The following is a 13,409-nucleotide window of genomic DNA, read 5'->3' as shown; positions in this document are numbered from 1 at the left end:
CAGCCCCAGCCCCGGCCCCGGCCCCGGCCCCCGCCCACCCCCGGGGTGGAGGCAGCCGCGCCGAGCCGCCCGCGGGAAGAAGGCAGCGCTCCGCCGGGCTCCGCGCCGCTCCGCGCCCCTCCGCGGGGCCATGCAGCGCCCCTGCCCCCCCGCTACGAGCGGTGCCCCTCGCCCCGCCGCCCCCCGCGCAGCCTGAGCGCCTCGCGGGGGCTCCGCGCCGCTCCGCGCCCGTCCGCGTCCCTCCGCGCCCGGCGGTGGGACGAGGCTGGCGGAGGCAGAGGCGGCACAGGAAAGCTCCGCGGCTCTGCGCGACTCCCCCCCTGCCCCGGCCATGGGGAAGGGGCTGGAGGGGACGGCGGCCCGCTGCGGGCTGGGACTGGGATACCTGCTGCAGACCGTGGTGCTCCCCGCCCTGGCCGTCCTGGGGGCCAGCCGCCCCGGCTCCGCGGCGCAAGGTAAGGCGGGGGATGGATGGAGAGGGGCCGGGGCATCCTCCGGGTGCGGGCTGAAAAGGCGAATTTATGCCGTGATTTTTTGGTGTGTGTGTGTTTATGTGCAAGCAGCGCGTTCCCCCGCAGGCACGGCCCCCGCCGGGGTCTGGGGGCTCCGGTCGCCCCCGCCGGGTCGGGTCTGTCGTTGCTGAGCCTGGCCGGGACAGGCGTTTCCCTGCACTCCGTCCTCAAGCGGGGCACCGAGGCCGGAGGGGGGGGCTTTGGGCTGAAGGAGCCCCGCCGGCAGCCCTCCGGGGCGGGGGAGCGGCGCCGGTGCGCCCCGGAGGGCTGGCAAGGTGCGTGGGAAAGGCAGGTGCGAGGCGGGTGTCCCTCTGCAGCGGCACAGCCGTGACCCGGGGCTCTGCAGGCGACGGTCATTCGTGAGCCCCCAGTCTCCTCTCCACACCCTCCTTCTTCGTGTTTAAAACATGATATACCCGAAGGGAGTTACCATGTTTCTCTGTTTATGCTTCTTTTTTTTCTTTTCCCCCTCCCTTGTCGGGGGTTCTGGAGTACATCTAGATCTGTTTTCCCTGTAGCCCATGTATAAATTCCCCTTTCCAAGTGAAAATGTCTTGCTTCTCAGCGCGTGTTTAGCGATGTCTTGAGAGCATCACAAAGAGCCCTGGCTCAGTGTGTCACCCACCCGGCAGACAGCCACAGCAGGAGGCTTTTTCTCCTGCGAGCTGATGCCGGGTAAACTTTCTTGGTGCTTTTCTTCTCACTTCCCAGGAGTTAGACCTAAAGTGGAAATGGGTGGCTTTTGCTGGGAAATACTTTTCTACAACCTCCTTAGCACTGGAGGGAGAGAGAGGTTGCTGCTGCGTGTGGGCAGAGCTGCGCATAGCAAGGATGTGCGGGTTCATTAAAGCACTTGGAAATCCTGGTTATATGGTTAACAAGAGAAAAGGAATTTTAGAAGCTGTTTTGGGGTTCTTTTTTTTCCATATATGCCACCAAGAAATAATAATATGCACCAAAGCTTTGATTTGGAGTTGTTAGCATAATGCAAGTGGAAGAATGCTTCGTTTTCCCCCCATCATCTCTGTGGGGGGACCCTGTGCTCTCACCTAGCCATTACAAAGTACACTCCTCTATGGCCTTTCTGACAGGAGAGTGGTGCTGGTTGCTCTGACTCCCAGTGCCCCTGGCAGGCTTTCGGGAGCCGTAGGCTTGCTGCCGGTGGGCTGGATGTACATCATGTCTGTACATCATGTCTGTACATGTAACGGTGCTAATCCATTTCCCGCTGGTACTTACTCCGTCCTCAGAGTCACGTTCCCTCGCCCATACAGGGCGTTTATCTCGCAGGAAGATCAGAAACCTGGTCATGAAAAGGGGGTAGCAGAGAACAAGAGTACAACAATCTCTTATGCGTCGTGTCACGTTTCTTCTGTGTCTTACGTACCTTTCACTGGTTTCCTTTCACTGGTCGGTTTCATGTTCAAGATAGGACAGGTTTGATGTTATGTGTTTAAAGGTTTTAATAGTACCATCTGCACGTAGACCTAGATGTCAGTGGGTATATATCAGTCTGTGTAGATGGGGGCGTGGTGAAGAGGAAAGATCGTCTCAGATAGTTGGACCTGGAGCAGAAAGGAGCCTGCCCGCTCTGCTGGCAGGACACGGGTAATTCACATGACAGATGGCCTGAGCGGGGGAGAGAGGACCCCCTGCGTTCGGCTGTTTCAGAGCGCACATCTCGGTGCCACAGGGCATACCCCACGCTTTCAGATGGTTTCTCCTGTCCGCGCATACCCTCCATAACACAGCGCTGTGGGACAGAAATGGCACGAGGGGAGAGGAGCCTGGCCTCCTGCACCTACACTGCGAAGGGCGGCATGTGTGGGACCTGTCACAGGAGACAGGTGTGCTCGCCTACACAGAAAGGGATGCAGAGCTCTTCAGCAACGCTTTCCATTGTGCGGTGTATGATAAACTTTCACAACAGAGTGGAAAATCCAGGGAAAGTGGTTGGGATATAGTCGTTTGTCTTGGACTTGTTTTTCCGTGTATGCTTCTATTTCCCATTTGTTAGGACCAGGCACAGAATTTGGGTGCAGACCTGGTTTTGCCATCTTTCCCAGAGCTGAGGGATTTTCTGATTGGTGTTTGCCGTGGGGATCTTCATGTATGTGTATGTGGTGCTTCAGTGAGGCAATGAATCAACAGTTTAACTATGCCCTCTTCAGGAAGTTTTCTCATCATATAGCACTGGGCAAAGTTTTCCCTCTGTTTTATTTATACGTTTCCAAAAATGTGTGACCATTGAAATGATTCTTACCCAACTTCTTTTTCCAAAGTCATCCTCCATTCAGTCCATCTCCTTCGAAATGGAAACGCCCCTCTAGTCTTTTCGGTTGCATTCCTTTGAGAGCAATAGAAATAGGACACGTGGAAGTTACACTCCAAACTAGTCTCAGTCTTCTGATTTTCAGTGGGTCTGGAGCCAGCTGACTTGGTTTTAATTGTGCAAAGAAAATTCAATCTTCCTTTGTGATACCTTGAAAAGGAGAAAAAACTTAAAGTGGTGTCTTCATACGGCAAACACATAGTTACGATTCAGAAAGGGGAGTAGAGGAAGGGAAAGAGGGCGTGCACATTTTTTCCAGTACTTGCTGCTAGTACTATTTCTTGTTTTGCTTTTCTTCTCCATTCCCCAGCCGCCTTTATCTTTGGAAGCAGGCTAAAGAGGTCGTGAGCATTGCTGGGGCTTCTGCTTTCATGCCTTCCTTTTCCACTGCCTCGTAGAAAATAAATTTATTAACTGAGTAGTTGGTGGACCAACCCCCACACTCCTGGTACAGAGATTCATACCGCTGCATCTCAGCATCAGCTCCTGTGAGCTTCTCAGCAGAGCTAAATACACTTTTTGTTTTATTAGCATTTCTTATCTTCTTATCTGAAGCTGTCTAAGTATTTTTCCGCTGTTATCAGGAGAGAACAGGAAATGGCCAGAATGATAGAGACAGCCCTTAATTCTCCAAGTGGGGTGAATGGGGCCAGAGCAATTATCAAGCCAGAATCAACTCTGATCTGGCGTTCGCTGCGTTTGTTATACCTCTACAATAAGCTACATCAGAATGAGAATTCAAACATCCCAAACTGTGAGAGAAAGAGCAACCACCCCTGGACCCAAGGACCTACCCCTGCCCGGCATTTTAGTGCCATCTCCCGTAAGAGCAACTTTTCCATTGGCTCTTCAGGCAGCAGAGACTGGGTTACTGGGTTTCAGTCCTGGTGCTTCCCTACTTCACCCCCCCTCCCATCTTTGGGCATTAAAACTTTGAAGAACTTACCCTGTGGCCCCCACCTTTTTGAGGGGTAGGTGTGTTGAGAGGGAGGGTCAGGCTGTCTATCTGTAGTGACAAGCATGGTTCAGACAGCTTTATGGGCTAATTAATGGTGGCATAAGAGATGGATAGAAAAGCTAAAGGGACTACATATTAATGAGTTTTTGTTTCAGTTGTTCCTTTACAACAACAGAGTACATTTTTTTAAGCTTAACCCCTCAAACCTAATTAAATCAAAGTGATAATTTAAAAAGAAAACTGTAAAAGAGCCATATGTGCAGATATTTGTCTTGCCCCAGCATAGTCTTTATTAGCAACAGCAGCAGTCTGAAAATGCTTGGTGCGGAAAAAGTGAAATGTAACATGTGAATGTACTAACCTTTTGGGGATGCACTTCTTAATTAAATACCTAAACACATCCTGTTGAAAAAAGGGGGAAAAAGGACTTAATTATCTTGATGCATCAGTGGACCGCTTGTATTTGGTCATGTGGGTATAATAGTATTTGTAATAGTAGAGCGAGGGGCAAGTAGTATTTTGTTGTGAATGGATAAGCCCCTTTGGAACATTAGTTTTAAAGCGATGTGCTCTGGCAGATTTCAGTGATGTTGACGAGTCTGGGCTGGATGTGGTAGCCCATACTGGCCCTGAGTAGCATTTTAGTACTGCAGCAGGCTTCGCTGAAAGCAAAGCAGCCACCGGGTGTCCTTTGCTGACTGAGGTGCAATTTAAGCAGGATTAAAACGAAGCGGACGGATCTGTCCGTGGAGGAGGGATTCCTCCCCGGGAACACGGGAGCCAGAATCTGGGCTCCTCTTCCTCCGGCTGCAGTCTCTGGCAGCTGGTTGCAACAGTTACGAAAAAAAGTATATACATCAAATACAGCCCCCTTCTGATGGCTTTTCAGCATTACTGTCAGTGTCGTTTATTCCTCCGTACAGTAAGAATGCCTGAGTGTATCTAAACATTTCCACAATTGTGCATATTTACACTTAATCATTTTACGTAGATCATTCATCATACAGCTTTTTTTCTTTCTTTCTTTCTTTGGTAATGGTCTCAAACCCTGATTATTCACTATATTTTGGGACTTAGCTTTGTGTGTGACATCCAAAGTCAGAAACAGGAAACAGTATTAACCATATTAAAAAGATTTTCCTAATTTAATTTTCCAAATACAGTACATCTGAAAACAGGAATACAACTCTGTGCCAAGGCCAGGCAAATCAGTTCCATAGCTGGTCTGCGCAGCAAGAGAGGAGAAAATGTGGATTATATTTATTAGACATTTTCAAGTAAATATCTTGATTTTTGTGCAAGTTGAAGAGTGGTGTTTTGAGGTGCAGTCTGTCCAGTTCAGTTGAACAGGATGCAAAGCAATATCAGTTCCCGTGGAAGGTGAGAGGAGCCCAGGCTGATTAGGACAACAATTGAGCATTTCCGTACAGTATACGGCCAGAGTTTTGTGTATATGTGAAATACTAAGGAGAACTGTACTTTGAAAAGTGAAGCTACATTTATTTCATGCTACCAGCTAAGTAATCTTGTTTGGAGTAACCCGTTTTATAGCGTATGGCTATGTTTGTTGCTTTCTGGTGTCTTTCTGGATTTTAAATCATTGGCCTTTTGAGGAATCAGTTCTGGTTACTTTTTCTGGAAAAAGGCACAAAAGTTGCTTTTACAGCTTATCAGAAAAATATGTTTTAATTGCTGTTGCAAAGGGGAATTCCTAGGTAAATTTCCATTGCTCAAAGTAGTGAACACTTTGCTGCAATTTAGTCAAAGAGGCTTCGACTCAATGTGAGTCTCAAACGTTCAGATCATTGGTTTGTCATGGAAAACACGTCACTGGAGGCTATCTTTGAGATAAAAGTTAGTTTAATCGTGGGTGCTCTGCCTATGCAATATTTTTCATATAACTATCTATATGTCACTATAGGAAAAAATGACATTCCCTTTCCCATTCCCTCTTTCCTCCCTTTCGAGTGGGGAGAGGGTTGTGCTAGTTCGTCAAGTGCGCGTCTTGTTAGCCACCCAGTGGAGGTCTTCAAGTTTAGCAGGCAGATCTTGGTATCGATGCCAATAAAGCAGTAATTACATCGCCTGTCATTTTCATTAGCCATCTTTGCTTTCACATTTGACTTGGAGGTATAAAACAGCACAAGCTTATAAAGTGTAAGCCAAGGATTAAAAGTGAGGAGTAAGAGACAAGCAGCGGTTTTCCAGTTGGCTACAACCTCCGTCAGCACAGAGGCAGAATAATGTTGTGCAGAGGCACAGTTCAGTGCTAACTGCTTCCAAGGACTGAAGGGATGGTGGTGTTTTAAGTGATTTATTGCGTGTGCTCGGTAGAGTCCAGTCTCGGGAGCAGGCGCCCCTGGAGCTTTCCATCATAACATTATGCAAGAGGCGATCTGAAGGAAACGGTATTAAGTCTTCTGGGAGGCAAACTGTTTCCAAAGAAAGGCTTAATTTGCATCATTTGTAAGCAAGCATTTGAAATTGTGCTGAAAGGGAAATGGTTATAAAGAAGCTTACGTCGAACAAATAGGAACAACAAAATTCCCCTTAATTTTGCACAGTCTTTGTTTCCCTGTGTTTAATTTAATGGGGTCATCTGCAGATATTCTGACCCCAAACTCCAGCAGTGTGATGGGGAGAGGATTTATTTAGTATTGTCGTTGTTTTTGTGATAGGTCTGCTTAAACATTTTGCTTGCAGAGCATCACTTGTGGTTTTTGTATTTAGATTTGTCTTTCTCGGGTAAGGATGTAGCATAAAACTGACTGTAAGCCGTGGGCGTGCACGCTAGCTGGAGAAGGTAAAAGAAAGCCCCAAACTGTAGTTGTGTTCCAGTTGCTTTCCTTGAGGCTGGCTCTGCTTGTACAAACAACACACACAAGTAAGGCGCAGCGAGTCAGAGCAGTGGGCAGGAGCTGCCAGAGGTTTTCCCAGCTTTCAGTAACCTCAGAGATGCTTGTATACAGCGTTCTCCCTAGGTAGTCATCACTAGAACAGCTTCCTGTTTGCTTTTATAACTCCATCCCAAATCACACATACGTTAAGCAGGAAACGTGGGATTTCCTCCTAATTCATCAAATGCCGGGATTTGGGGAGTCCCTTTATAGCCTGGCACATTATTATCTAAAAATTTGGGCTGGGGAAGAAAAGCTTCATGCAAAAATAGTTTCGCTGAAAAATATCCTTTTTATCAACATGGAAAATTTTGGGGGAAACAAACAAAAAAAAGAGTCCTTTTTGTTTATTTGCTGGGGGGGGGTTTGAAAAAAAACCAAGAAACCTTAATCAAAACCAGAAAAGATTCAGTTATTTTAGTGAAAAGGTCAATAAAGCCCCAAGTATTTACTTCACTGGCCAAACTCTTTCTACTTATGCTCTCTGAAAATCTGTTAGGTGTTCAGTGAAAATGAAAAAGTTAAAAGTTATAAAGTCTTCCGATAATAACAGTTTTCATTTCCATTTACATTTTTCCATATATTTCAACCAGCCTAGTGAAAAACCTCACTGTTAAACTTGACTTAGTCCTGGTTAAGCACTGGCTAAGGCATATATTTACAGCAATTTCTAGGTCTCGCTCTCTTCTTTTTTTTTTTTTTTTTTTTTTAAATCACACTGATTTTGCTGTGATGCAGATTGAGATAGAGACCCAGATTCTCAATGGTGCCAGACATGCCCTTAATGCTGCCAGGAAAGGGCAGGCAATGCTGGATTTAGGTGAGTACCTTTACCATTCCCCAAATAGAAGCAGTGCTGCTCTAGCTTGCATGACTGTGCAGTAATCCCATCAAGGCAGGGATGTCCCCTATGTCAGTACTCAATGCTGCAGTGCATCAGCACCTCCCCACATTCTCACTGTCCTTCGCTACGAGTCCTACACAGGCAGGACAGGAAGAGGCAGTCAAAAAGCTGTGCATGCTCATCTTAGTTGGTGATACCTCCCATGGGGGACATCTGAGTTGCATCTTTAGGATAGCTTTGCTACATGTTTGCGTTGCTAGAGACAATGGGAGGTTCTTATTTGTCACATTGCATTAGCTATTTAATCTTTAATCCATCTTGCTGCATTGGGAAGACAGCTGTATTTATCTCTCTTTGGTGGAGAGATATAAGGGGAATTGCCTAAGGGTGCAGAGCAAATGTTTAAGGAAGCCAAAATGTGAACTCAGAGGCTCCTGAGTGCCCAAGACTCTGGTGCGCCAGTCCATCCTCCTTCTTGTCTGACAATCCCAAAGTTGGCTGCTACGGAGGGAATGCTACGTTGAAGGCTCTCAGGTGCCTTCCCAATGTCAAATTTGTTGGGTCTCACTAATGGTTTCTTTATATCTGCTGGTATCTAGGAATATGTATAAAAGATGAAGGGCAAACCCATATGCTCTTGCTCAGAAACAGGGATGCTTCCTGGAAGCTCCGACTTTACAGTGGCAGGTGGTTTGGGAGGATTTGCTTCGTCTAGCGAAATCCACAGCGTTAGCCCAAATTTGGAAGGAGCAAGAGCGGATCCAGCAGATGACTGCAGCACTGTTGTAAATGGAATAAGGATCACTGCCCTGGGTTGGTTTGTTTTGTTTGGGTTTAACCTGCAATTCAGGACTATCTTATTCAACTGTACTTCATTCATCTGAATGAATGACTTCACTCCAAAGGACCCCATTCCCTTAAAAGTCGTAAAAGCTATGAGGTTGCCTAGGCAATTAAATCAGTATCTTTTTTTTCCTTGTTGAGGTAACATTATCAACAATGACGTTAAGGAGGTCGGATAGGTTTTACTAGCCTGGCAACAGCTGAGCATTTTCTTCTTAGGTAGCTCCTGCCAATCCCTTTTTAGTTATTTTCAAGAAGCAAAGTAGCTTTATTTCTTAGTCTCATATTGAGTGAGAGGTTGAAATGTTAAGCTCTGTGGATTAACGGCGTATCCTTTGAGAAAAAGGAAAGCTTGCGTTCTTCTTGGTCCCCTGAGCACTGAATGTGATTGTTTGAGAAATCTTGAATTTCATCAAGGAAACGTGGAAGCAAGCCTTGAATGATCTGTCAAAAGAGGTTGACTCTATCGCAGCCGTTTTGGAAACTTGTTTGAACTGATCGTTGTTCCCCAGGTGTTTCTTTGCTTGAATTGAGTGCGTTTCACGTCAGGCAGTGAAAAGTGATCACCACAGTATTATTAGTAATTCAGAGCTTCTTGGAGTGCTATCTTCCAACCATAAATTTGCTAAAATAATGTCTGGAACATGAATTGCTGGACTCTCATGATATGGTGTATTTATTTATTGTTTAAATACATCGCTTGTCTTATCCAGTCCCAACATATGTGTTTATACTGGAAAGTTTACATAGTGAGCGAAAATAATAATATGGTCTCAGTGAATGAGGTTAATTGCAGTTCAGTCAAACTGAAATCGAGGAATAAGAAGTGGGACAGAATAGCAAGCGAGGCTAATTCTGTTCTCATGCGCATTGGATTTACCTACACTGACTGTAGCGCAGGTAATTACCGGGAGTAATTCAGAGTACAGACATGCACACTGCCTTACTCTGAATTAATTTTCTCTTTCATTAATATATCTCCTAGCTTTGCCAGTTGCTTACGGAGTTAGCACAGATGTATTCCTCTCACCTTTCTCTACAACATCAACAACTTCATGCGTCTGCCTGGTTACTCTGCGGCTCTACACATACACAAGATGAGCAGCCGTGACTAGCGGTGAATAGCCGGGGCTAACAGGGTAACGGTGAGGTGTCCAGGCTGAAATTTCGGGTGGTCTGCAGTCAGATGAGACCCTAGAGAAACCTCTGCTGCGCAAGCCTTTATTTTAGGATTAGGACAAAACTCAGTGGTGCTTTCAGCTAGGAGATAAAGTTTCCCCCGTCAAACTCGGTCACTTCAGATCTGAAAATCAGAGTTGATTATGGGAAACTAGAAGTCTGTCCAGTTAAGGGATGGGGCTATAATTAAATGGTGGTGAATGTGCCCTTGTACCAGTGTCGTTCACTGAAAATCTCACTGAATTGGCTCATGAACTACTAGTATTCCTTGTTCTAAGCTTTTTGGCCCCAAAGCTGCACTAGTTTTTGGCAAGTCATCATCCCCATTACAAATTCCTTTCATGCAGATGTTGCAAACGTAGCTTTAGGGACTTCCTTTCTGCTTCCTCACCAGTTTCTGAAGGTGAGGGTAACTTTTTCGGTTTCTTGCTCAAATAAAATGCAGCGATCTTCTTATGCAGCAGATCTCTGCTGACAAGAATGTGAGTGCTGGTTTTCCTTCTCTTCCTCATGTAAAATAGCTGTGCTGTAGCAAATAGGAAGTTACTAATTTTTTAGTTCCTAAGTAACTAGAAAGTTTGTAGCTAGAAAGTTCAGTACTGGGACATGTCAGTTTACTATTGGTTTCCTTTTGTTTTTTTTAAATCCCTAGTGCTTATACCAAGGATAGACTTACACTATACAAGGCCAGGTTATGACCACCAACAAATATAGCTTCATTAACTTCAAAGCCAGCACACACCTCAGAAGCTGATCTGGTTCTGTATGTCGACACAGTAGAGTGAGACTTCAGGATGGATGGACCTTGATCTCTCCTTTTTTGCTGGCAAGGGTTTTTTGTGTTATTTTTTTTAAGCTCAATAATTTGAATGATTTTTCTGGCTTTCCATTTCCCTTACGCGTAGCAATGTGGCTCTTTGCTGTAGAGAGATTAACACAGTGCCCCACTTGAAAATGTGTTGGCAAGATTCTTCCAGGTAGATGTTTTTTCTCTTGGGTTTTGTCACGTTATTTCATCTAAGAACACTGACAGCCAAATGTCACTAACTGTAGGCAGATATCCACATAAACATCTATTACATGCAAATGTGTGGCAATTTCCTGCCTCAGCAATCAGTCGTTTTTTAACTAAAGACCTCTACTACTAACAGCATGGCCTTCAAAGGCCTGAGTTAGAAATGCAACCTGGTAGCTGGTAACAAAAGCACTTATTATCCTGGTTTAGGCAGTAGAATGAGAAGTGCCAGGTACCTTTCACGAGCACTGGAAAAGGCAAAGTTGTTCAGCTCCTGCTAGCTTTTATCCTTTGCTTGTCCTGCACTATTTCTGTATGGATCTTTTTCTTTTCCCTTTTTTTTTTTTTTTTTTTGCTGTGTTACATATTAATTCTGTGTAGTAAACATAGCTATTAGATAAAACCTTCCAAATCTTAAAAAAAAAGTCCTAATTTACTTACTTGCTTTGTAAACATTTCTATCATTTTGTAGTCTCGAGAGGAAAGTCTTAAATTTGCATTTATAAGAAACATTTGTAAAGAAAACTGAATTAAAACGACAAAGCGACATTGCGTGGACTATTCATCTGCTATGTTTTACCGATAAGCTTATTTTATGAGTACTTGGTTTCATTGCAAAGGTCCTTTCTCTTAGGGAAATCAACTGATGGCAGTACTTCGATCAAATTTTGCTTTCTGTCCGATTAGTTTCACTGGATTGCTTGGGATTTACTCACCGGAGCAAGACAAGGAAAATTTGGTCTTTTGTCTTTAAAGTTTTATATCCACTAGTACCAATGCAGAACACATATTTCGCTCATGAAGGCTGGGCTGAGGTTAAGTTGGTTTTAAAGATAACAGTAGATTCCAGCGTCCTTGCATTTGTTTTGTATTTGGTGACAGTCACTAAATCAGAGGAAGGAATGTTCAAACAACACACTTGAGGAAAAGTGATTTTTATAGAAAGGGCCCATTCCTGCTAATAGCCAGTAACTGCACATAACCCCGCTGACATTAAAAGTCCATTAGCTAAGCCCAGTTTAAACAGCAGCTGATGCTATGTCAGCTAAATGTACATTGGAATTTTTCATGTAATGCAGCAATAGCACTTCTGTAATTTTTCTAAAACTATGTACATTAAGGAAAGCAAATGTCATCTGATAGTAGTAAGATGAAGAGTTCACATTAAAGTAGGGAGATTTGTAATCAAACTGTAGTTACCATCTGGTTGCATTAACAAGAAATGAAAATGGTTACAAGAAAAGCAGAGCGTGTCAGGTTTCTGAATTAAAGCTAGATTAGCAAATCTAGTATACAGGCTTCTGTAACACAGGATAACCACAGAGCTGCTTATCTGCTTGGTTCTTTATCATTAAATACATTATGACCTTGTTCAAGAAAAGTTTCTACTGAAGTCAGTAAGATGCTTTGTCATGTGCAGCACTGGGTTGCCATGGAAAAAAAAGGTTATTTGCTGGCTATTTAAGAAATATGTCTCATTACAGCAGTGTGAAAACATTTAAACTTGTCAAGATAGTGTTTGTATGCCTATGGCCTTAAATTCTACTTAACTATTGGCACAGCAAATAGCATCTACTCATCTCAGCGTATCAAAAAGAGGGTTGAGAAGTATGGTGGAAAAAATGGTGCGTGCTTGGTAAAGGGAAGTATGATAGGTGATGAACTTGTTATTCATCTTCAAAAGCAACCAAGCAGACTGAGGTCCTCGTACTGCGGTCTTGGGACCCGCTGAAGCACGGTTTAGCACCTGGTTTGGCAACCGGTCTAATTCTGAAAAGTCACTTTGAAGTCTGCTTTGAAAATAGATCTTGTGCTATAAAGCCATTGTGGAGACAGGTGAAGGGTCACTTAGTAAGTTAATGTGAGAGCTGGAAACAGAGGGGTAATTAGTCGCTTACTGACATGCTCCCAAGTATGGTGAAGTATTACTGTAACCTCCTCCACCTCCCCTTTGCTGTCATCCGTCCATTAGTGAAACCTTGTACAAGTACTGACAGGAGTAGAGCTTAAATGCCTGACGTGGGTAGACATACCCACTGCAAAAATCCTGTGAGCATATCTGGAGGGCTCACTTAAACTCTTAACAAACTGTGTTAGTAGTGCAAAACTCTCGAATGTGTCATGAGGCTGAACTTGAAGTTTTTGTCTTCCCAGGCTGAAGGGGTTTATATCGGTAGCATGCCCAGAGCAGATCGTGTGTTTGCAAACCACAGAGTTTAAGGAGAGTAATTCAATTGCATTTTTTTCCCCTTCTGGAACATAACATGTAAGCATATTACTGAACTAAAGCCTGGTTTTAATTACAAGCAGTAACTTTTTCATGTTGACAGATTTTCACATGGAAAGCTTTATTGAAAATGAGACAAGACCTTTTTGCCATCATTAGTTCTTGCTGCTTAGTGCTTTTATCAAGTACGGTAAAATACCATTTGTAATTAATTCCAAGCTTATATGAACATGTTTAATATAATTGCCAAACAAAATCCTGTTTACTAACATATTGCTGGTGAAACCAGTCTGAATAACCTGGTCTCTAGCACACATAAACCAGGCAGTAATAACAGCTGTACTTGGAGTGCTTTGATTTTAATACTGAATCCACTTTCGGGTTTTAAGGATAAAACATAGGTCAAAAGTGACTTTTTCCATATGTTCTTTCCTAATCTCTTGTACTACTTTCCCTGAAAAACATTAAAAAAATCGTTATTGTATTTGATTATAAAAAAGTAAATATACACACATTCATGAGCTGGGAGAATTATGTAACTGAGTTATGCTGGAGCTAACAAAACGACGCCGTTCACATTGGTACGGGACAATTGCTCTAAT

The 13,409-nt window shown here is 44.1% G+C and overlaps 1 protein-coding gene across 2 annotated transcripts in view; it reads left to right on the top strand.

Moving 5' to 3' along the window:
- Nucleotides 1-286: 286 nt before the first annotated feature.
- Nucleotides 287-13,409, top strand: part of UNC5C (unc-5 netrin receptor C) — a 272,875-nt gene continuing 259,752 nt past the window's right edge. For both annotated transcript variants that reach the window (XM_076336783.1, XM_076336781.1), the window contains exon 1: nucleotides 287-455. In XM_076336783.1, coding sequence (XP_076192898.1) covers nucleotides 332-455 — 124 coding nt within the window. In that variant the 5' untranslated portion in view covers nucleotides 287-331. The remainder of the gene's footprint in view (nucleotides 456-13,409) is intronic.

Source organism: Aptenodytes patagonicus, chromosome 4, assembly GCF_965638725.1.
Source record: "Aptenodytes patagonicus chromosome 4, bAptPat1.pri.cur, whole genome shotgun sequence".
Taxonomy (NCBI): domain Eukaryota; kingdom Metazoa; phylum Chordata; class Aves; order Sphenisciformes; family Spheniscidae; genus Aptenodytes; species Aptenodytes patagonicus.
The sequence above is the reverse complement of the archived record's forward strand: the minus strand, read 5'-3'. Positions and strand labels throughout refer to the sequence as shown.